Source organism: Zootoca vivipara, chromosome 10 (genome assembly GCF_965207765.1).
Source record: "Zootoca vivipara chromosome 10, rZooViv2.hap1.1, whole genome shotgun sequence".
Lineage (NCBI taxonomy): Eukaryota > Metazoa > Chordata > Lepidosauria > Squamata > Lacertidae > Zootoca > Zootoca vivipara.
Genome location: NC_142593.1, coordinates 30751699 through 30776109, shown reverse-complemented (window position 1 = coordinate 30776109; position 24411 = coordinate 30751699). Strand labels below are relative to the sequence as shown.

Here is a 24411-nt window from a genome sequence, read left to right as displayed (position 1 = left end):
AAATTAATTATTTTCTAAAGTAACTAATATTGAAAACAAAATTTTACTCTAGAATCAGGCAATTCGCCTTCTGCAATCCATTCATGAATGTTCTCTCATTAAAAAAGAAAAGAAAACTCCAAGTTCTTGGGTGTGGAAAATGAAATGTATGTAGTCTCTGTTTTCTTCATTTGCAGCATTCTCTTGTGAAAACACACACTTATTGAGACACATTATTTGTTTATCCACCACCTCCCCCAATGTTCTTTAACATCTCAACCCTCAAGAGATGCAAAGCATTTCCAGAGGATTAAAAAGCAAGATTTCATTTCTTAGCAATAGAGCTAAACCACTTTAATCCAGTACCAGTGGGGTAATAACTGGACCACACATAATATAGTGGGTGAGTTTCTTCAGCTGGAAGGTGGGAACGCAGGGTGGGGAGAAAGATGGCTTTACTTCTGTGTTTCAGGGGGGAGAGAGGCAGAGGGAGGGAGGAATTATTGCAGGATGCATGTTCAAGCACTACCTTAACATAAAAGGGACTGCATAGCAATAATTAAATGTAAACTTGGGCCTTAATAGACACAAATTATTTCCAGATGGTAAGTAAAGATATTTTATTATCAGTATTATGAATGCAATGATGCAGGAACAGTAGTTCAACATTCTGGCTCTATATCAGAGATGGGAAGCCAGTAGGTCCTCCATTTGTGATGGTCCTCCAGCTCCAGCCAGTAAGTCTAACAGAGGACCACAAGTTATCCATCCCTGCTCTTTATAATAGATGGGGTAAGATGACTATGCTGCTATTTACACTAAAGGTGTAAGTGTAAATGGTCCTGGGTGCATGTTTTGACATTAGCTTAGCTTAAGAGGATGGTGCACAGCTAGAAATAAATAAATATCCTGAAATGTAGGGCACTGTCAGAGGCTACAGTGGCCTTGCTGCTTCTTGAACCATTTATTTTCCTGTCCCCAAAGTAGCACTAGTTGTATGCTCCAGCCCTGCAGTAAATTAGCACTGGCTAGTTATATACTTCCGGGACACAGGTGGTGCCGTGGTCTAAACCACTGAGCCTAGGGCAGGCATCCCCAAACATTGGCCCTCCAGATGTTTTGGGCTACAATTCCCATCATCCCTGACCACTGGTCTTGTTAGCTAGGGATCATGGCAGTTGTAGGCCAAAACATCTGGAGGGCCGTAGTTTGGGTATGCCTGGCCTAGGGCTTGCCGATCGGAAGGTCGGTGGTTCTAATCCCCGCGATGGGGTGAGCTCCCATTGTTCGGTCCCAGCTCCTGTCCAACTAGCAGTTCGAAAACACGTCAAAGTGCAAGTAGATAAATAGGTACAGCTCCAGTGGGAAGGTAAACGGCGTTTCTGTGCATTGCTCTGGTTCAGCTTAGTCAGAAGCGGCTTTGTCATGCTGGCCACATGACCTGGAAGCTGTACGCCGGCTCCCTCAGACAAAAAAGCGAGATGAGCACTGCGACCCCAGAGTCGTCCGCAACTGGACCTAACAGTCGGGGTTCCTTTACCTAGTTAGTATATACCCTGTTTCTCATATTTTAAGACATGCCCATAAAATAAGCCATAGCAGGATTTTTAAGCGTTCAAGGAATATAAGCCATACCCCGAAAATAAGACATAGTGATAGGCGCAGCAGCAATGCCGGCCGCGGCAGGAGGAGGAGGAGGAAAAAAATAAGACATCCCTTGAAAATAAGCCATAGTGTGTTTTTTTGAGGAAAAAATAAATATAAGATGTGTCTTATAATATGAGAAACACTGTGTGTATGTGTGTGTGTGTGTGTGTGTGTGTGTGTGTGTGTGTGTGTGTATGTATATATATATATATATATATATATATATATATATATATATATATATATATATAATATTATATTTTATATTGCTGGGGCACAGTCAGCAATCATGTGCATTTAAATATATGTGCAAAATTAAAATTTTAAAAATGGCATGGGTGCCAGGGAAATGTGATTCAGCTCCTACAATGGAAGCACACACTTGAAGAAAGATGCCTGGACCCCAAGAAGCAAAGGGACAGCAGCTGTGTATTGGTTTTATGAATCAATCATCATGCGGAAAGGTTGCATCAACAAAGAGCAACACACAAAACCTTAGCTATTTTTTTGTGAAGTGCTTCTGTGGGACCCATCACTTCTTTTGTTTCATAAGTATTTTATATTTAGCAAGGGATTAATAAAAATGCATATTGACGAAGAATCTGCAAATAGGCAAATGAAGAGAAATCTGTGCTTTAATAGTAAAAAGTAAATATAGCAAATAGGTGATCTCACACGAAATGAGCCTGCAACAGAGATTTCAAATGCAGAATTAATAGACAGGTGCTGGCAGTATGCAAAGATGGGAAGGGGATTTCATTCATGAAATATGGGAACCTTCTCTGAAAACTGCTTTGCTGTTCAATAAACTGACAAGCGTGTCTGATTTTTTAACACTTGAAACAGTCCAGTGATCCCTTTATGACAGTGTGCTCCTCCCCCATGCTGATTCACTGTTTCTAGATATTTGGCAAAATACAGTTTAAGATGTCTATTCCCAGGATATCATGGCACTTTGTTTCTGCCCTGTTTAGATATTACTTAATTCGTTGTCTAAATTTGGGGGAGGAGGGAGAGTGCTGTAGAATCCATAGCAATTTCAGTTAGCTAGCACAGTGAAACAAGCTCACAGGGCAAAACTGTGCCTTTGACATCAACTCATAACCAGAAAAAGACAGTGTTATTGCCACAGGAACTTATCTGAGCCCATATGAACTGAACTAGCACATTCTATACCTTACAGGCCATATATGGTACTGAGTTTGTGTTTGTCTTCTGCCCACTATCACACTACTTTGAGGGCCATCCTGAGGTCAGGAAAGACTGCACTATCCACTTGGTTCAATATAAAATGCTCATAAGCTTGATTTGCCATTTAGAAGGCCTGAATAACAGGGGGCTTCTCTGAGATATGTATAGTGTTAAAGCAATCAGTCAATCAGCGCTGAGCAGCGATTGGAAGGCAGATATTCTTGTAGACTACATCGCAGAGAAGCATGTGAGAAAATTAAGCACATGCTTAACATTTCTAATTGAATAAATTTGACTTAAAACATGATTCATTTTAACTGGGATTTCTCCTTAGTTTATTACGAACATCAATAAAGTTTAGTACAAACATCTCCTGGAGCGGAATATAAAATTCCAATATCCCATCTGATCCTTCCTCGTCCCTGCTAAGAAAGTTCTCTTTGACAAATCATTACAAAACCCTTATTTACCAAAGCCTAGTTTCAAGATGAACTATAACATGAAGTTCCATGTCTATTTTTCTCAATGTTTTTTGAATTAAAAACAGTATTGGAAAGTTGTTGTTGTATGATAAACAACTTGGATGGAGGAATTAAGGGTAGGGCCTGAACCAACAGTTTCAAGATAAAGGAAAGGAGATTAAGACTAAACATCAGCAGGAAATTTCTGACAGTAAGAGCTGTTCAACAGTGGAATGGACTCCCTCAAAAGGTGGCGAACTCTCCTTCAAGGGAGGTTTTTAAGCAGAGGTTGGATGGTCATCTGTCATAGATGCTTTAGTTGAGATTTCTGCATAGTAGGGGGTGAACTAGTACCTTCCAGCTCTATAATTCTATGATTCTATGACTGCAGTTACATTCATACAACAAGTATGTCATAAATTAATACATTTAGCCCAGCTCTTCTTATTCATCCACTTTTCCCGATCTGTCAATGCAAGTATTCTGCTGTGGTCACAGATTTCTTTTGTAATAGTCTAAGAATGTGATATTTAGCTGTATGACTTGTATCTTCCTATATACTTCATAGACCACCATACCACAATTTTTATTACTGTAATTTTGACCACATAAGGAAGTACTTAACCTCTGTAGGCTTTTAACCCTAGAGAGGATTTTAACCTCTTTAGAACTATTAAAAGATGGCAGTAAGCATCCATCTATATCTGCCTGTCTGATTACACACACACACACACACACACACACACACACACACGTTTCTGCATGTGTGCATGTATACGTGCAAGATATTCAGTTTACCTGTTTGGCCATATTTATTCGAAGTGAGCAGCCAGTTTCAAAGATGCAGCTACTTACACTGGTGTAACACAAGCATTTGAGTACAGTGCCACATGGGAAGCAGTTTGTGGGAAGCAGTTTTTCACACAGTTGTGGTAATGTCAGCCACACTATAAACCACTGTGCTTATTAGTTTATTTCCCCCTCCGTGTTCAGACCCAAGAGACCCACCCACTGTCCAAGAGACCCACCCACAACAAAGAGGTCAGTCTCCAGGTCTCACCGCAACACCTCTTTTAGTGAGGACACGCTTTACCCTAGATAGCTTTCTCCCTCTTTGATGAAAATTCTCTAGCCTCCTGTTAGCTGGAAGGCTTGTCTCCCCCTAATTCCACCAAAGTGGCAAACAAAGCCATGCCGTCTACTAGTTAGACACTATCTGCCTCTTATTTTGGAAGGGGGAATCCAGGGCAGACCCTGCCATGCAGAAGGATGAAGCAACCTGCTTCACCATATGGGAATATAGATGAAAACAGGGATTAGGTCTGAATTGTGAAGCAGCAGCATGCATGACAATTTAGTATTGAATTTAATAGGTGCAGGGAGGGTACTGTTTGGGCTCTGCTTCAGGCAGCAAAATGTTTTTGAGCCAGCTCACTGGAAGAACTCTAGAAGCAATTAGGGTACTTTTCATGAAGAATGCTGATGTTGGAACTCACTGCTATGAAAATTGAACTTTAAAGGCAGCAGTCTCTCCTCATATCAGCAAGAGGAAGATTCTATTAGGTACGGCTATGGTAGGCAAATGAAAACTCTTTCTAAACTAGTTAAAGGATGTATGTTCCTCAGTGTTGCTGCTAAGTGTGGATAAATTTCAGATGTGTGGATACTTTCTGCTACAGAGAGCTGCTTCAGACATTCAGAACCTCTCTGTCTTTTAAGGAAATAACATGCAGCCTATCTGTATATAATCACACACTTGTATAATTGCACACACCTGAAAATTGCACAGGTTTTCTCTGTGTTGCATACTCAGAAAAAGACACAGATGTCTAATATCACATCTGAATTTCTACAGGAGGGTTGTATTTATTGCAACACACTACTTCTGTATTGGAGTTTGTTCACATAAGAATACATACATGCACATGTATTTTCCCTTGCTGGATGTACAGATGTAAGGGATATTAGGACTGGCCCCTCATATTGGATAACTAATTACAGTAAATGGAAAAAGGAGGTTGAGGACTACTGAGACAGGGAGTGGTGGGTCACATGACGTGCCAAGGACTGGGCATAGGGGTTGCATAGGGATCCACTGCAGTATATTGGGTTAAACTTATTCCACCAGTTGTTTCTGTTATAGTATCTCATACAGCAAAATATTGATTACTCTATAGTCAGCTAATACACCCTGCAGATGTGAGAGGTGGGGATAAAAATGCTGCCATTTCATGATATAAGACAACCTCACAATTCATCAAAAGTGAAGACAAAAAACAATGACTTTGCTCTCATACTAATAAACTTTGTCATCAAAGAGAGCTCTTGCTGAACAAGAATGTATTAGGGAAACTGATGGCATACTCCCATTTCTGCATTCCTTTGTATTAGCTTAAATATACAGAAGGCATATATACCATAGCTGCCAAGTTTTCCCTTTTCTCGCGAGGAAGCACATTCTCTTTGGTGTGATGAAATCTTCTCACCTTACTATATCAAACACCAAAGGTGCAATAAGACTTCACAGGATCATTTACTAGGGTGCCTTGACACATTAGTACTTGATACTTTTAAAATAACATTTTAAGCAGTGTTCTAGTTTCATGTTCTTAAAACCTTATATTATCAACTACTTTAAAAATAATTATCTTCATGTGTATCTGAGAGTCTGACTCATCTTTTGTCTCATCGCTATCTGTTGTTGGTCACTTGATACTGCATCTCGGTCCATAATGAGGAGCTGTTTTTGGTGCAGCTCTCTTCTCTTAGGCTGGGCTAGGGAACCTTCAGCCTTCCAGATGTTGCTGCACTAGAACTCGAACCATCCCTGAATACTGTGCATACTGACTGGGGCTAATGGAGTTGAAGTCTAACAACATCTGGAGAGCACATGTTCCCCACCCCTGCTTTTGAGCAATAGTCCTTTCAAGAGCCAATGTAGTGGTTAAGAGCGGTAGTCTTGTAATCGGGTGAACTGGGTTCATGTGTCTGCTCCTCCACATGCAGCTGCTGGGTGATCTTGGGCTAGTCATACTTCTTTGAATTCTCTCAGCCTCACTCACCTCACAGTGTGTTTGTTGTGGGGGAGGAAGGGAAAGGAGAATGTTAGCCACTTTGAGACTCCTTTAAAAAGGTAAAGGGACCCCTGACCATTAGGTCCAGTCATGACTGACTCTGGGGTTGCAGCGCTCATCTCGCGTTACTGGCCGATGGAGCCGGCATGCAGCTTCCAGGTCATGTGGCCAGCATGACAAAAGCACTTCTGGCGAACCAGAGCAGCGCACGGAAACGCCGTTTACCTTGCCGCTGTAGCGGTACCTATTTATCTACTTGCACTTTGACGTGCTTTTGAACTGCTAGGTTGGCAGGTGCTGGGACCGAGCAACGGGAGCTCACCGCATCACGGGGATTTGAACCGCCGACCTTCTGATCGGCAAGCCCTAGACTCTGTTGTTTAACCCACAGGGCCACCCTCGTCCCTTGAGACTCCTTAGGGTAGTGATAAAGCGGGATATCAATTCCAAACTCTTCCTCCTCCTCCTCCTCCTCCTCCTCCTCCTCCTCCTCCTCCTCCTCCTCCTCCTCTTCTTCTTCTTCTTCCTCAACTATTCTAACTTCAGGGAACCCTTCCACATTGACTCACCTTGCATGAAATAACTGCATGTATGTCGCAGAATCACTATGCCTTTTATAGAATTCTGCGGCAGGTTTTAGGATGCACACCCAAGATTTTTAGCCAGGCCTATTGACTTGCATGGGCTACTCAGCTAAAGCTGCAATCCTAACCCCATTTACCTGGGAATAAGCCCAAATGAATTCAATAGGATTCATTTCTAAGTAGACATGGTTAGTGTTTCACTGTACGTGTACCCCGGTGAGCACACATCCCTCTCTAGCGGAGGTCACACATTGCAAGTAAAGAATAGTCATCATGTTTTCATTTCGTTTTGTTTTTTTGAGGGAAGCTTATTTGCCACTACTAATTTTCTCATTGAGGAGTCCATGATAAGCTCCTATGGAGCACAAGCGCATCACAGGTTTTACAAATTCTAAATGTTGATAGAATCCTTCGATAGATTTTTGTGTTAACATATATTTGCATACATGGCATGGTATTCAACTATGGTAAAAAAGTTGAATACCATCCCATGTATGCCTTTACCAACCTTACTATATGCTTGTGAAACATGGACCACTTATAACTCCAACTCCTTGAAAGATTCCATCAACGGTGTCTCCAAAAAATTTTGCACATCACTTGGCGTGCAAAATTAGGCGATAATATTATTAATATAATATAAATAATATTAGGCGAACTAATATTAGTGTATTGGAAGAAGCAAAGATCACCAGTGTTGAAGCAATGATTATTCAACATCAACTTTGTTGGACTGGTCATGTTGTGTGGATGCCTGATGATCGTCTTCCAAAGCAACTACTCTATTCTGAACTTAAAAATGGAAAGTGTAATGCTGGTGGTCAACAAAAGAGATTTAAAGACTGTCTCAAGGCAAAACTAAAAAAATGTAGTATAAACACCGACAACTGGGAAACGCTGGCCTGCGGGCGCTCCAGCTGGAGAACAGCCTTTACCAAAGGTGTCATGGGTTTGAAGACACTCGATCTCAGGACGCAAGGGAGAAACATGCTAAGAGGAAGGCACGCTTGGCAAATCCACACCGTGATCAACTCCCGCCTGGAAACCAATGTCCCCACTGTGGAAGGACGTGTGGATCTAGAATTGGCCTCCACAGTCACTTACGGACTCATTGTTAAAACCCTGTTTATGGAAGACAATCTTACTTGGCTACGAGTGATCGCCAAAGAAGAAGAATTCAACTATACCATAGTTGTATGAGGGCTATATAATTTCATTCTGCAGGTGCAGATCACAGGACTGAATTATCTGTCATACAATACAATACAGTTATGTTAAAACTGGTTGTAGGATCTGGCATCTAGTTTTTGGGGGGGTTGGGGTGGGGTGGATGAAGGAGTATGGTCTACAGTACGCAGTGGAACAGCTGGGAAACAGGTTTCCCTCATTTACATTTTGTAAGAATTAAGCATTCATTTACTGAAATATATGCACACACACACACACACACGAGAACCTGGATTCCCTATCTCTCATTATTATCCTACCAGAAATCATGTTGACAGCAGAAGCAGAAAGAAGAATTGAACAGGAATTAACCCAAAAATTATCATGCATACCACCTAAAATGCCACAATTAGGCTTTGTAACTGGGCACAATAATTATTACTGGCACAAGAACCTGTTATAACCTGGAAATCCTACCAAAGGCCTATGGAGGTAAGCCCAGGAGATGAAGGTAAGTATGGCAGGAGACCAAAAAGATAATAAACTAGATTGAAACCAAAGCTCATTTTAATTATTTCATCTCCTTCATATGCCCTCTTTCAATGGTGCACTGCAGCTAGAAGAAGAAAGGAATATACCATCTATGGTGACTGGGGTTGATTATTGCCCCCCAACATTTTTCAGATGAAATTAAGAACACTACTGTGCATAAGTACCTAAATGAGACCACAGATATGGTTTTGTGGACCATATGAGATCAGGACTTGGGATTCAGTAGTTCAGAGGGAACCTAAGAGACAAGAGACAGGAAATATTTACCCATTAACCATTTCCACAGAGAATTTTGACACAACATAATAGTAGTCTGCAAAACTATACTGTGTATTCTAATCCAGAGAATAGCCAATGTGGTTCCTTTCAGATGCTGTTGGATTACAACTCTCATCAGCCCCAAGACAGCATGGTCAATGGTTAGGCATGATGAAACTGGCAGTCCAGCACACTCATGTCCTCTTGTATGACTACCAGTAATGTGTGTTTAGTGTGGCACCTACCCTTTGAAATATCAAGGTGAGGTACCTGAGATTTCTTTAACTAGAAATGATAGGGACTGAACTGGGGGCATTTGTAGGCAAACCTTGTGATCAAACATTGAGTTATGAGACTTGCAGAACTTGCCCAGTTAAACTGGGACACCAGAGGTGTAAATAAAATATAATACAGTACAGGGTAAAATGTCCACTTTCACAAAGGTATTATTATTATTATTATTATTATTATTATTAATCTCTGTACACTTATTTTATGCACTTGCTCATTTGATGCCAAGATGGACACATGTTGTCCATTTAATTGCAGTTTTATTTTACTAAGTATAATTATTTTCCACAATGCTGTCTAAGACATATTGCTTTACTGTACAAGTACTCAAGTTATTACTTGAACAAAGAAAGGAAAGGGACTTTAAATTAGTTAATTAATTATTAGAAAATGTCTGCCTTTCTAGTACAACCAAATGAGTCACTAATTCTTTTTTGTTTTAATTTTCTCCCTTAACACTCATCTCACTAGGGCTATTAAACTCTTTGCTTGATCACTGAATTCCATATCAGTAAATCTCATATTCTCAGTGGGGGCTTTCTTGCTGAGATCAGTTATGCAAAACCAAAGAGCTTTTAAAAATGCGGTTTGTAATCTTCCTGTCATAGACATAAGAAAAGCAGTTGTTTTTAGCAGCCTCAAATGTAGATATAAGGGCAAGGTTGCTCTAAAAGAGTAAAACTCTGGAATATATTTTCCCAACAGGGTCAGGGGATTGCATAGGGATCCACTTTTCATTTATTTAGGGGGGGGGATCACAAAATGTTTGGGCTTTTTAAAGTTACAGTGATGAGAAAATGCCCTTTGCCAGCATTTCCATGGGGGAAACAACATCTCTCTTTAATGTATCTTAAATTTTTCATGACAATTGCTTTGCCAATCAATAGTTAAAATACCTATTAAAAATGGAACAGAAAATAAGATATGACAAAAATAAGAGAAAAAATGCTAGCAAGGGTGAAGTTCTACTCCTCCGCCCCAGACTTTAACCAGTTATTTCTAATCACAATGCAAGGACTCAACATCATAGTTTCAGTCCTTGTATTGGACACAAAGTGAAAAACAGAGGAAGACAGAACCTCTGGTTTTACTGATATTATAGGTCCATTTCCTGCCGTGCTCAAATTATAAGAGAAAAGGTAGAAATCCGCAATCAGCATTGTGTAATTCCCACAATTAGTCGCTTGACTTATAAAATGTATTGCTATAACTGAGGAAATTATGAAACCAGTAAACAAAAACTTCAGACATTCCTATATGAAGTTAGAGGCAGCCTCACAAAAGATCTATATAGTCATATTTTTAGGATGAAGTGTCGTACTCTATGCTACATTGCACATTGCAGAATATTAGTATGCTCTAATGCATTTCTGGGTCTATTGGGAGAGGCACTAACAATCTTACTCAATCCAGACTAGCTTCATATGTAATGATAGGTGGTTGTTTTTTGTTTTGTTTTTTTGATATTTTGTCAGTAACACTGAAATCCTTTGCACACTTATGCACATTTACCTGAGAGTAAACCAGATTGAAGACCATGGGACATTGGGACAATGAGACCATGGGACCATGGGACACACAGGACTGGGCTGCCAGTTGTTGAAATACTGGGCTGCCAGTTGTTGAGGAATACATTTCTGCCAACCTTTAAAAGTAAGCTAACATTTTAAATAGAATTTGTATTTGAGGCAGAGTTATAATCTTGAAATTACAAGAGTTGGGTTAAAGTCAGTGAGTCATTAAAGGTCTACAGAATAATGAACCAAGAGGGAATAAGTAATGGCTTAACTGTCATGGCACATAATAGTTCAGAACAAATGTCACAGCAAGACATATTTTGCCTGGGCTTCCCATTCTACCTGTGCTCCATTAGGCACTACAATGCTAATCACTTTCAAAACTATTTTGAAAGCTTTTGCTTCATTTGTGGGGGTGGAGGCTGCTATAATGTGAGTTGTTCAAAAGCAATAATACATAAAGAGCATTTCTATTTCCTGCATAAAACTAATGTAAGTAGGCGTGGAAAAGCACTACCATTAACGGCGGAAAGACATGAGGTCAAAATAAACAAGAAAGAACGCCAACCTTGACTGCAACCTTGACAATATCCATACTTAAGAAGACATTTAAGCCATCATTTACATTTCTCTGGACTTCTTAGGTAACCAATGACAGCTGATCAATTATTTTACATGCACATTTGGAATCAACTGTGATTTAACGTAATTGTTTCCTTGCTTGGAGACATTATTGCCTCTTTTTCTACACCTCCTTCCTCTCTCCGGCCCATTTTCTCTTAATACTGTAATATCTTTAAAGATTCTTCTTGTTTATGCCCTCTGAGATTTACCATAGGGGCAGCAATGAATGGTTGATACAAAACCCTGTGTAAGACATTGAAAGAACACACACATTTTCTTTCTTTTCATTTTTACAGACACATACTTTTACAATTTATATTCCTTTCTATTCATAAAGGTATAGATGGGGACCAAAAGTTCATCCATAAGCATGGGAATATATATAATGGTATCGCTCTGCAAGGACAAGTATTTGTTGTATTTTAAAAGTCTGTTAAGTCACCATAAACCCTGTACAACTTTTTTCGTATTTTGTTTTAAGTTGGTAGAGAAAGTATGATATAAAGTAAAGGGACCCCTGACCATTAGGTCCAGTCGTGACCGACTCTGGGGTTGCGCGCTCATCTCGCATTATTGGCCGAGGGAGCCGGCGTATAGCTTCCAGGTCATGTGGCCAGCATGACAAAGCCGCTTCTGGCAAACCAGAGCAGCACATGGAAACGCCGTTTACCTTCCTGCTGTAGCGGTCCCTATTTATCTACTTGCATTTTGACGTGCTTTCGAACTGCTAGGTTGGCAGGAGCTGGGACCATGCAACAGGAGCTCACCCCATCACAGGGATTCGAACCGCCGACCTTCTGATCAGCAAGCCCTAGGCTCAGTGGTTTAACCACAGCGCCACCTGGGTCCCCAGTATGATATACCTCAGTATTATTGTCTAACTTTTACTTTGCATATTTTTGAGCACTAGAAATTTCCTGTGGATTAGGAATGCACGCTTTGCAATGTGAGAATTTGCTATTTTTGTACCAAAGTGATAAAGCAAAAAACTCTGCATAAACTTGATGCAGAATGTTCACCCCCTGCCCCATCCACAACACATGGATGCTTGGGGAATGCATAGGGGTGTTGGCAGGCAAGTGCCATGTTGTGCACATGTGGGGTTTGTGTAAAGTGGTGCATTCATACGGAACATGAATATATGGATGCCATAATTTGTGCAACCAGTGATCCTTTATCCAGCTGCTGGTACTATGTGTATTGCAGCAGATGGACAACCCACATGCAGAATCAATACTGTGCAGTGGTACCTCGGGTTAAGAACTTAATTCGTTCTGGAGGTCCATTCTTAACTTGAAACTGTTCATAACCTGAGGTACCACTTTAGCTAATGGGGCTTCCTGCTGCCACCGCGCCACCAGCACGCGATTTCTGTTCTCATCCTGAAGCAAAGTTCTTAACCTGAGGTACTATTTCTGCGTTAGCGGAGTCTGTAACCTGAAGCGTCTGTAACCTGAAGCGTCTGTAACCCAAGGTACCACTGTATTTCACATGGTTTATTGTTGCCATCGGTTTTCTGCTTCCTAGCTCAACAGAAATAAATGGGTACTCCACAAAGCATGGAAGGAATAAAATTCAGATATGCTTCCTTCTTCTGCTCTGAGTTCCACAATACAGAGCTAAAGCAAAGAGAAAAATGTGTGCAACAATGTTGTCAGCATGGACCCTGAGTTCCTGCAAGACTTTTATAAGGAGTCTCAAGGTTCTGGCTTGTCAAGATTCCAAACAGGATTTGCCCACTTTCCTGGATTGCTCTTTGTAACTGGCCATAATGACAATGCATCATAATAACATGGGTGCTTTCCTTAGCATGCATCATTTCTTTCCCTTGGTAGTATTTCCTTAGACTAAAAGGTCAAATTGAATATGACATGTTGAATATGATAAATATGGCCTGCCAACACTTCACAGAGGGAAACCAAGGTAAGTACAGATCTCTTAATAATTACTTCCCTACTTCCATTCATTCATTCTCTTAAAAATGGGAATTCTCATTTTGTCCAAACTCTAATAAAAACAGTGATTTTATAATCAAATTTTATTCTTTACATTTTGAAACTTGGTTTTGAGTCTACATTCAGTCTGATTTTAGGGGAAGGTAACAATGGGATATTGGTGTTCATCACTTGGGCTTATGCTCCTTGTTCATGAATGGAATAAATGTTCAAAATTCTGGTTGTGCTTCAGGTTCCCTTTCTAACACCTCCACATTCTTAATTAGTATTATCTTTATGATTTTCATTTGCTTGGTTTATATCTCCATTGGGTAGAATTTTCTTCACCAGTTAAAATCACCTATATTTACTTGTTTGTGGGATAAAGGCTTTGGGAAGTGGCTAGTTTTGCTAATTTAGGAGCTATAAAATTTGGTACATTTTTATTGGTTGTACTACTGAAAATTCTGGTATTCTGTCAAGTCAATAAAACATTAATAACAAGAAAACCTGGATCGGTGACCCCCTTCTTATGGGAAGGGTAATTTGAGTGTAGTATATGTCACTCTTAACACTTACATCATTTGTGCACTGTGACCCATAGATAAAGTATTTGCTTGATAGCAGAATATAAGACAACTAAATCTGAACACATATAATCCATACATTGACTGACATGAGTGGGAAAAGCCACTCATGTCAGACAGCAACCTGATGGATAAAGTTGAAATGTTAAAATAGGCTAGATGAGAAATGCAAAGACATTATGAAAAGCAGTTGTCCACTTAGCCTGAAGGGACAAAGATAACCAGGATATCAATCTATATAATGACATCTGGGTCAGAACATGACTCATAAAAGAGGCAACTTAAAAAAAATAAAAGGTAATATCTGTCACCTACAAAGAATCACATCAAGTTAAATTGGGGGTGGGGGGAGAGAACCCTGCTAGGTCATCTCACCTCTCCTGTCTACCAGGATAAAGGATTTTCTTCATAGATAGATAGATAGACATAGACACACACACACACGTTTTTTAGTTGTGGAATTTTCCCCAAGTGCATTTGAATACTTAAATACATGTTTATTATCTAATTCCCCTTTCCTTCTTTCTTTTGGATTATTAAAGTAAACAAGGCACTTTCTCAGAAAGTCTAATACTTTAGTGGAATAGCAAGGTATGAACTGCTCTCAGAGCTTTAGACAAATCCAGCAAAGTGTAACTAGAGTCAAAGTCCTTGGGAAAGAGATGGGAACAATATGATGTGCCAAACCCAAAACCAAGCGACAAAGAAGGGAGCATAGAATAAAAAAAAACATTTGTTTAATGAGATTAAATATATTTAAAGATAGCCATATAGCTGACTACAGAAATCAATGTGTGTAAATCAGTCAGGTCCATTGATACTGATAAGTATAACTAACACTGGCTTTATACCCACATAATTTGTCTGTTATCATACTACATGCATTTGGTTAGTAAAATAAAGTGACTCCGGGACTTAGGGGAATGACTTGTTGCACTCCTCTTGTATGAGCAGGTATAAAGCAAGTATAAAGTCTGTGAATACTCCTGGATAGTAATCAGTCACTAATGTGGTGCACAAGCTGCAGCCATACCTGAACAAGGATAGTTTGGCCATAGGGATCCATCTGTTGATAACCTTCTGCAGCAAGTACAAAATGGAGCAGCCTGTCTAAGTGAGACCACCAACTGAAGCCACGTCAGTCTGGTTCTTAAAGAACCTCACTGGCTGCCAATATGTTTCTGGGCTACAGTAAAGGTTTTATTTCTTTTATTTTAAAAGTGGCTTGTAACCTAAACACAAGTGTCTTTCCCAGATCATTCCTACTGGGAATTAATATCAGTTGTGGGGAGGAGGGGGTCCTTAGTGTCTGGGATGTGGGGATGGGTTTTTCTGCTGCGGCTCAAAAAATTGGTAGCACCACCCCCTTGAAATCCAGTTGAGGTCTACACTGCTGGCTTTTAGATGCCAGATTAAAGGCAAGAAGATTGAGACTGCCTTAAATGGTGGCTTCTATTGTATTTTAATGCATTGCTGCATTTTATGAATTTGTTTGGTTTTCTGTCATTTTATTGTTATCTGCCCAGAGATCTTTGGATGTGGGGCAGAATAAACAAATAAGGAGTTAAGTACACTAGTCCACATAGGCCAGTACTGTCTAATTTGACTGACAGGAGCTCTCCAAGGTCCCAGGGTGAGGTATTTACTAGTCTTCTTACTTAAGACTCTTTCATAGAATTGTAGAGTTGGAGGATACCATGGGGATCATCTAGTCTAACCCTCTGCAACAAAGTAATATTTTGCCCAACGTGGTACTCAGACCCACAACCCTGAGACTGAGTCTCATGCTCTACTGACTGAGCCATCGCTTCAATCATCTAACTGGAGATTACACAAACTGAATTTGGAATGTATGCATGCAAAATGCAAACTCTATCATTGATCTATGGAACAAGGAAAACATACCCACATAAACAAGGGTGAAAAAAGTGCAAATAAATGATGCGTTGTATTGAAAATTACCATTTTCAAAAAGGTTTTAAATGAATAGAATGCATTTTCACTTTATAAACTTGTTTATTTGATTCAAAAATCAGCCATATGCTTTCCACTGAGATGCAAATTTTATTGTATAGTGCATAAACATTTTTATATTACTGTTAAAGATTGTCTGCTTTACTGTACAAGTACCAAACAAAGTTTTAATTAATTTTAATTAATTAAACAACAGGGGTGGAGGAAATGTCTTTTTTAAAAAAACACATATCTGGGATACATGCATGAAACATTTAGAACATTTAGCACACAGGACCAATCAAACATGATGTTCTACGTATGGGGAGAGAATGTGCGAGCCCATACATACATGCTAGGGGGGGGGAAACAATGTAGACTACCCCACATTTACTCGATGTTCTTTCCTTTGATAGATGTGATGCTGTCAACCCTGCTTCTATGAAAGAAGAGTTGGTACTCTCCTCACATACTAGATGAATTGAAGCTACGGTAGCTCATGTATTTTCTCCCATAAAAGTGGTGAGAAGATTACAGTCTCTATAAATCTATACTCAACTTTATTTGTATTGTATCTACAATGTGTGCCATATACTGGCTTAGAAGGCTTTAAAGGGAGATTAGAAACATCCATATAGGATGGAATTATCAACAACTATTAACCATGATCATTAAAAGGAACCTCCTTGTTCAGAGGCTTGATGCCATTAAATACCAGTTGCCAGAGCACTGACAATGGGGAAGGGCTATTGCTTTCATGCCCTTATTGAAGGCATCTTGGAAGTTCATGGCTATCCACTATGGGAAATAGGAAGCTAAGTGGACTAACTGGTGGACCTTTGGCCTGAGCCAACAGAGCACCTCTTATTTTCTGAACTGCATGCACTATGGCAATATTACAGTATAAATGTGGGTGTGAGCAAACATTTCGAGCATATCACTTTTCTTAGTAAACCTTTGCTTAGTTTTCGCTGCCGAAGTGCAAGCACATCAAAAGTTTAGTAGCCAGTATTTAGTTGTAGGTTGGATCCCTATGGCTCTTTTCTCAGAAGGTAGGGAAAATAAGATGCCACTGAGATTAAGGCCAATCCCCTTACTTTTATTTAACGCCTCCAACCTACCAATATTTGGGGAGATGCTCGGCATAGCTCTCTTGCAGTGAGAAGGACAGGAGTGGCTGTATTCATACTCATACCCATATGATTAACTATTAAACCATTCCTGTATTTAAATAACCCTTAAATACCAGTTGCCAGAGGACTGACAATGGGGAAGGGACATTGCTTTCATGCCCTTATTGACTCTTTAAATTTTTGTTTTCTCCTATTTCTGAACAAGTATATACAAACTGAAAAATAAACCAATTTGCTCTTCAACCTACACAACTGGCAATTTCTCACAGAGCTGAACAATCATGAAATATTATTCCTCATATTTTTATAGTGCATCTTCACCATTCCACTCTTACAAACTGAAGCAGACTTTATAGAACACCTGAAGTGTGGCGAAGTGGAAAAGATATGCAACTTAAATACATTTCTTCTAAGAGTCACTGAAAACCAACAGTTATGCTTGGTTTGATTGGTCATGTTGAATAACCATCCGAACTCAATCAATAAGTAAAATGATCTGGCAGACATTGTTGACAATAACTAATTTATATAGCACCAATAGTTACTGAGCATCAAGCCTTCCAATTACTTCACTAGCACAAGCCTTGTTTATTTGTCTTACATAGTTTTTGAAGATTAAAACGCTGTTTAGAATGTTATTGCAAAGAAACACCATAGCTATTTTACTTTTCCATTGATCTTGGTTTATAATTTGATTAAATTTCATCCAGTTATAACATTTGGAACTTGGAAAGAAGGAGTTAGAATCACAGAATTATAAAGTTGGAAGGGATTACAAGGGTCATCTAGTCTGACACCCAGCAAAGCAGGAATCTTTTGCTCAATATGAGGCTTGAACCCACAACCCTGAGATTGAGTCTCATGCTCTATGAACTGAACTACCAAGGCAGAATTACTGGAAATAGTTGGCATCACTTTTGCCTGTACTCTGGAACAATAGTAAATAATGTACTTCAAATCATACTGTACCATAAGGTTGAGTTTCTGACTTTTCACCAGTATGCATGTGCATAATACAGATTCTCCTGCAGATTTTGCTTTGCTATTTTACTACTTCTCACCCCATAGCTCATTTTGCTTAACAGTTCAAACTCCAGTTATAAAAACAGAATGCAAAGGTATCACATGCTCACTGCATCAGTGTATGGACAGTATCGAAGAATAATGGCAACAGCACCCCCCCCCATTAGACTGCTATACCTGTATTAGTTTAATTTTCAAAGAAAAGATCAGTCAAGGAAAGCTCAGTGCAAATGTAAAAGAAACATTAGATAAATGTATCCTGCTACATCAAAGAAGACATAGACACCATGATGATCACTAATGGTAATTAACCATAAAAGGGCCTGTTATAATAAAATAATGCTATTTGAAAGTTCATAAGTTCAAAGGTTAAGGGTTAGTTGAGTTCACACATCATTGTTCCTATAACTGGAATGATTAAACTGAGGAGTTTTTGGTTACAGGAGGACTATCAGGGTGATATAAGGGAGTGGGGGAGTGATGGTTCTTCCCATGTAAGGCTGCCAGTTCTTTGTCCATGGGGAATTAGGGACAATCTTGGATTGATCACCACCAAAGGTGGGTCTGTGGGCACATTTGCAAACCAGCCACATGCACACCACAACCTATCTTATTGCATAAAATAGAATGCTTATTTCAGCATACCGGTAGGAAGGGGAAAGGAAAAGGAACCTGTAGGAACTGAGGAAGACCTCTGAGAGCACATATGCACTCACAAGCGTCACACTGGCAACTCCTGGATTGAGCACATCCCCTTTATTACTATTTCCCAGTAAAAAATGGCAATTTCTCAGTAATTTAGTTATGTATACGTGTTTTTTTGTTTGTTTTTTAAAAATGCTTATAGTATTTGTGCGTTGTTGGTAATTGTTTTCTCTTATTTTATGTATGCTGTTTGGAAGTTGTTGTTATTTTAAATTAACAGGTTTATACTTTCCCCCCTAAATAAATACATTAAAAGTACACAGCAACTCTTTTAGTGTGCTGTGTTATTGTTCGCTCTCAAAATCGTTTGTAAGACCAGGTAGTATTGCATTTATTAATTGTGGGCATTCATAAGTAGGCATGAATGAAGGGAATAACCTTTGGGGACAGGAATCATCTTGGTAATAGCCAGCTATTTCTGGAACTCCAGAAACTCCTCATTGCAATTATTTTTGAGAGAATTCTGGTGTCTCCTGTCAAGTGTTAACCTCCTTGCTATTCACCGTCTTTGAGAGATTCACATGCATCCTCAGCCCCCTCTCCCCCAAAACGTTAATAAACGCTTAAGGCAGATCCATTCTGTGGCAAGCCCAGTTGCCTTTTTGACATGAACTCCTTTGCAGAGCACGGGAGGCAAAACCTGCATAACCACAGCATGTTTAAAAATTTCCCAGAAGTTGTTGAAACTCCAGACATAAAGACAGGCTGCAGGTGCGTCAACATTCACATGCGAATGTTGGTAACCTGAGAAGCTGTGGGTACCTCAAAAACTCATATCTCATTTCCCCACTTTTGGAGTACACATGGGTGAATGCTGTTATTTACACTGCCCGCAATTCAGGGTGCGACCTCCGAGTTTTCTGGCTACATGTGTGTATTACACACCAACTATAAGCGTGTATTGGTGATAACTGGGGTTGTGATTTGCAGAGCGGCGGCGGCAGCAGGGGAGGGAAATGTGGGTGAATGGCCGCAGCACGGAGCTGTCTCTCTCACGATAGGACACAGCCAGTGGGCGGTGGTTGCTGCTGCTGCGGAGGCGGAGGCTGCATCCCCTCACGCGGGGATTTGGCGAGCGCCTTTTGCCCCTGATCTGCTTTTTCTCCCGCGCTGCCAGGCGGCGGCGGACTGGGGCTCCCCCTCCGTCAAGCCCTGCGCTCGCGCCCAGCCCGTGGCGCGCGACAAGCAGGATCAAAGCGAAGGCAGGGACGCTTCCTCAGCGAGGGAGAGAATCTCGGCGAGAGGAACGCCTCCCTCTCCCTCCCCTCGGGGACGACTTAACGAGACCCAAGCGGGGATCACTCCAGCCCCGTCAGAACCGAGCGGCTCGCCTCCCGGCACAGGGTCGCCTCCTCCACCCCCGCGAGGCGCCTCTCACGTCGAAGCAGCTGCCTCTTGTTTGCACCAATATACCTTTCTCTCACATAATATAGTATAATAAATAATAATAATAGTCTCCACATATGAGTGCTGACATAATATAGATGTTAAATCATCACCGTGACCATCCCCACCTTTGAGTGCTGAGGAGACAAGGCGAACTGCGGGAGGAGGGAGCTCTTTATTCTGAAGGGGAGGCTGTCAAAAAACAGACGAGGGAGATTGCAATATCTGTATCTCTGTAAGTATATAATATAGAGATATCCCTCCTCTCAGATCAGCTGGGAAGACAAGGTGTTTCTCTTCCCTTCTCCTCTGCACTGGTTCCCCCCTACAAGAAAACTCACAGGAGCAAATCTGTGTTATGAGTAGAAAAGGTGAGCAGCTGCGTCGGGGAAATTGGTGGAGGGCGCGAGGGAGGAGAAAAATCGAGGCTGGACCAAACTTGGAAACGCCAAGCTCAGCTGCAGTTGAGCTTTCCTCTCCAGTTAAGTGAGGCATTTTTCCTCCCTTTCCCACCGCCCCACCACAACACAGCCTGGGGAAGAAAATAAAAAAGCTCGTTCTCCAATGATTTCCTTATCTGAGGAAGCTTCTCAACTTTCGCAGACACCTGAGGGCATATTTTCAAAGGCAGAGAGGGTGAAGTCATGTCTAAGTTATCTCGAGGTCTGCCCTTCCTCCCCCTCTGTCTGGGCAAAGGCTCGATATATATTGGAGAGGATCTAATCTGTGTTATCTGCGAGGTATTTTCTCCATCTCTCGATCCACCACTCCTCCATCTGCCTGCCCGTTAAAGGCACAGAATTAATACATGCATCTGTCTAATCTTTCTCTATCCGAGCCTCCCCTCGGTGCATCCGATTAATACAGAAAGAGAGCGAGCGAGCGAGGAAGTTTCCTCCCCGCCTCCCCATCAACCTCCATCACTGCACCTTTTCAGGAGGAGGGCGTCCTATTTAGAGACGGCCACCGCAGGGAGGACAGCGGAGCAGAAAGAAGCCCCGCGACTGCATTCGCAAACTGTCCGAGGCTCTCCTGCTTCTTCGCTGCGCCTCAGATGTATAATTAAAAATAAAATAAAACAAACAACGGAAGGGAGGGGACTAAGGAAACGATCGCAGGGTTGCAGTGATGATGGCTATTATTATTATTATTATTATTATTATTATTATTATTATTATTATTATTATTATTATTCCATCTTGCCAGTGCGCTTATCAGGATTACGCGGAAGCCCTGACTGCATCTGCGAAGCGCCCATTGCTAAAGAGAACATGTCTGCAGATGGATGACACATAATCTGATTAAAGAAAATAAATACATACAAGAAAACACCCACGTCCAGACAGCTCTGGCTTATTCACACGTCTCTCTCTCTCTCTCTCTCTCTCTCCACACACGCTTGCCCCTTCCCCAAGATTGCCCGGCGCATTAATTCACTTTATTTATTTATTTTTGGACTTTGCCATCACTTTCCACAGCGGAATGCGCCTCTGCTGCTCTTCCCCTGACCCTCGCGGCACCCCCGTCGAGCATCCTTCCCGTCCCCCTCGCCCGCCCGCTGCTCACCTCTGGCGGACGACGGCGCTCCCAGGCTGGCGCACAGCACGAGCCAGGCGCCCACCCAGCGGCTCATGATGGTGATCCCTGGATCTCCCGAGGGACGATCCCGAGACGGCAGAGTCGAGGAGTTTGGCGCGGGAGGGAGAGCGGCGGTCTCTCCACACCTGGTAGCTCAGCAGCAGATCCCCACGAGGAAGGAGACGTCCCCCCCCCTCCTCAACGGCGAATGTCGCGTCTCGCCTAATGGCCAGGATATCCTCCTCGGAGACCCCCGCGCAGCTCGCGGCAGAAACGCGGCTGTCGCGAGTCGCCACTCATCGCTCGCCGGAGACGCGCCCGGTTCCGCGGATGTGCTAGGCAGGTGTGTGGGAGCGAGCGAGCAAGCGAGCAAGAGACAGACTCTTCCTTCGCCTCCTTCGCCTGCCGCGGGTCGGTGGGGGCAGCCTCTTGGCTGGCTGCTCCTGCCGCTGCTGCAGGGAAGAGAACAATGACGAGAGAGAGAGAGAGAGGGAGAGCGCTCTGCCGGCTGGAAAGTGCGCTGTGTATAAACAGAGGCGGCGTGCGCGCGTCTGTCTGAGGCGAGAACCACACTCGCCGCCGCCGCCTGCTTCCCCCTCCTCGCCTCCCTTCACTCAAGAGGCAGCTTCGGGCGGGGGGGGGGGAGGCAGCGAGGACCGCGGACACACCCTGCCCTCTGATTGGCCCGTCTTTTGTCTCAGTGAGCGGCGCGCGCTGCAGGTGGGGAAGCTCGAAGTAAGAGGCAAGTCGAGAGAGAGGGGCGAGGAGGGAGCGGAGTCGCTGAAGGGATGGAGAGAGACCGGGTTCTCAACCAAATGCGGAATTAGGATCCTCTCTCTCTCCCTCCCTCTCTCACACACACATTCCGCCTTCTATCTTCCAGCTTTACTGGTTGTGGATGCTGAATCGGGCATGTCGGGGAGAGTGTGGGTGAACACCAAGGTGCAAAAGTTCTGAATTGTTGTGTTGTGTTGTTGGTTTGACATTAATCACACTTTAACACCGAGTTTTTTTAAAAGAAGGTTTCAAAGTTGTTGTTGGTTGTTGTTGGTTTTTTTTAAAGGGAAATATCTTATCATCGCCACTACCATCATTAGTGGTAATATTCATGCTACAAAAGTGGGAATTGATATTGAGAGTGGTATCCACCTAAGGAGTTCATAGCTAAACTAAGGTGAGAACTGGGGTTGAATTGTAGGCACGACCCCCCCCCCCCAGTTTATACTGTGCAACTTCAGTCCAAATCCTAGACTGACTGTACTTGTTCCAAAAACAAACAAACAAAACCCAATAATACGTGGTCATCTTGCATTCTTATCTGTGTATATTGAATGTTTTGTGTGAGGACAGAGCATGAACACTAGATTTAAGTCATGAATATTCTGACCTTCCCATGCAGAATTTCAAAAATGTGGGGCATGTCATCAGTTCCGTATGTTTTCTGTGATAGCCAGAGAGTGAAGCCATGAATGCTTGTAATAAGAGCATCAACATAATTTTGCGCTATTGGTTTAGCCCATCCCTAACTGCCGCCTTAAAAACAAAATGCAAGTGGTTGCTGGAGTCAAGAGTCAGGAAGATTTCCAGGAACTTCTAGGAAACTGAAAATGTTCCAGAACTGTAAAAGCTTATCATCATCAAGGGAATTGTCTTTTAGAAACCACACTTTTCAAAGAAATCCACAGTTCAATAATAAATCCAATTCAAAAACAGATCATACTAGGGTATACAGTCATGAAGCAGTGTACTTGACTACATGAATGCTTTTTTCTCAAATCTAAATGCTTTCAGATCACTGTGTTTAATAATTCTGCTGTGTGAGCATGGAACAGTGCATCCAGATGTTATGAGGTTGATAAGCTTTCATACTTTGATAGGGTTCCACCCACCATCTACATTTTCTGTGCATTCTAGAAATATTAATTGGGGTACTAACATGGCAGGTAACAACACCAAGACAAAATCATTGATGGAGAAGGCCTATTAAGCATCATTTGCTAGCTTGTTTGACCATGATTGCATCTCCTGTCATGTTATCAAGCCTATCTCTGCATGATATGAAAGTTTCTTGAATCTTCTACTTTTTGCAAAAGCTTTGGCTACTTTCCTCAAAAACCATTCTACTCTCCTATCTCACCACTGGGATATATTTTGTCACTGACATTTTATTTTTTATTTAATTTTATCCCATTAGCTGGTTGGAGGAGAGTTATAGCGTGGGCCATGTCCTTTTTATCTGCTCCAAAGAGATGAAACCGCCCAAGTAATAACTTACATTTATACAGTGCATTGCCTCTCCAGAATCCCAGATCACTTTACACACTCTATATATACAGCAATCACTCCATTCATCACAAAAATGCAGCTACCTCTCTGGTGGGCATGTTGGACTGCTAGTGCACACCCACGGAAAAGCTTCAGATAAGAACACTACTTCAGAATATAAATGTAAGAAGAAATGGGTTGAGCGTTACAGTCACTTACAATGGAGTTTGGCCAGGAATCCTAAAATAGTATCATTTGTAAATCTCCTTGCCACTATGATGAAATATGGGATCAGAAGTGACCAATTGCTGGAGAATAGTTGCTTATTTAAAATGAGAGGGTTAAAGTCACTGACACAAACACTGTAGGTAAGCAGTTCCTCATACACAGAATCTCACCTGCCCCATCAGTCCATTTTTGGCATTTAGTACAACTCCATTCATACGCACACCACCTTTTCCCTTCACTTATAGACAGCAGTTCTTCACTTATACTTCAGTTT

At 41.6% G+C, this 24411-nt stretch overlaps 1 protein-coding gene across 1 annotated transcript in view; it reads right to left on the bottom strand.

The window, feature by feature from the left end:
• The window catches only part of EDIL3 (EGF like and discoidin domains 3), a 223957-nt gene extending 201690 nt beyond the window's left edge, over positions 1 to 22267 (bottom strand). The window contains exon 1 of the mRNA XM_060280211.2: positions 21633 to 22267. Coding sequence (XP_060136194.1) covers positions 21633 to 21699 — 67 coding nt within the window. The 5' untranslated portion in view covers positions 21700 to 22267. The remainder of the gene's footprint in view (positions 1 to 21632) is intronic.
• Between the last annotated feature and the right edge of the window lie 2144 nt (positions 22268 to 24411).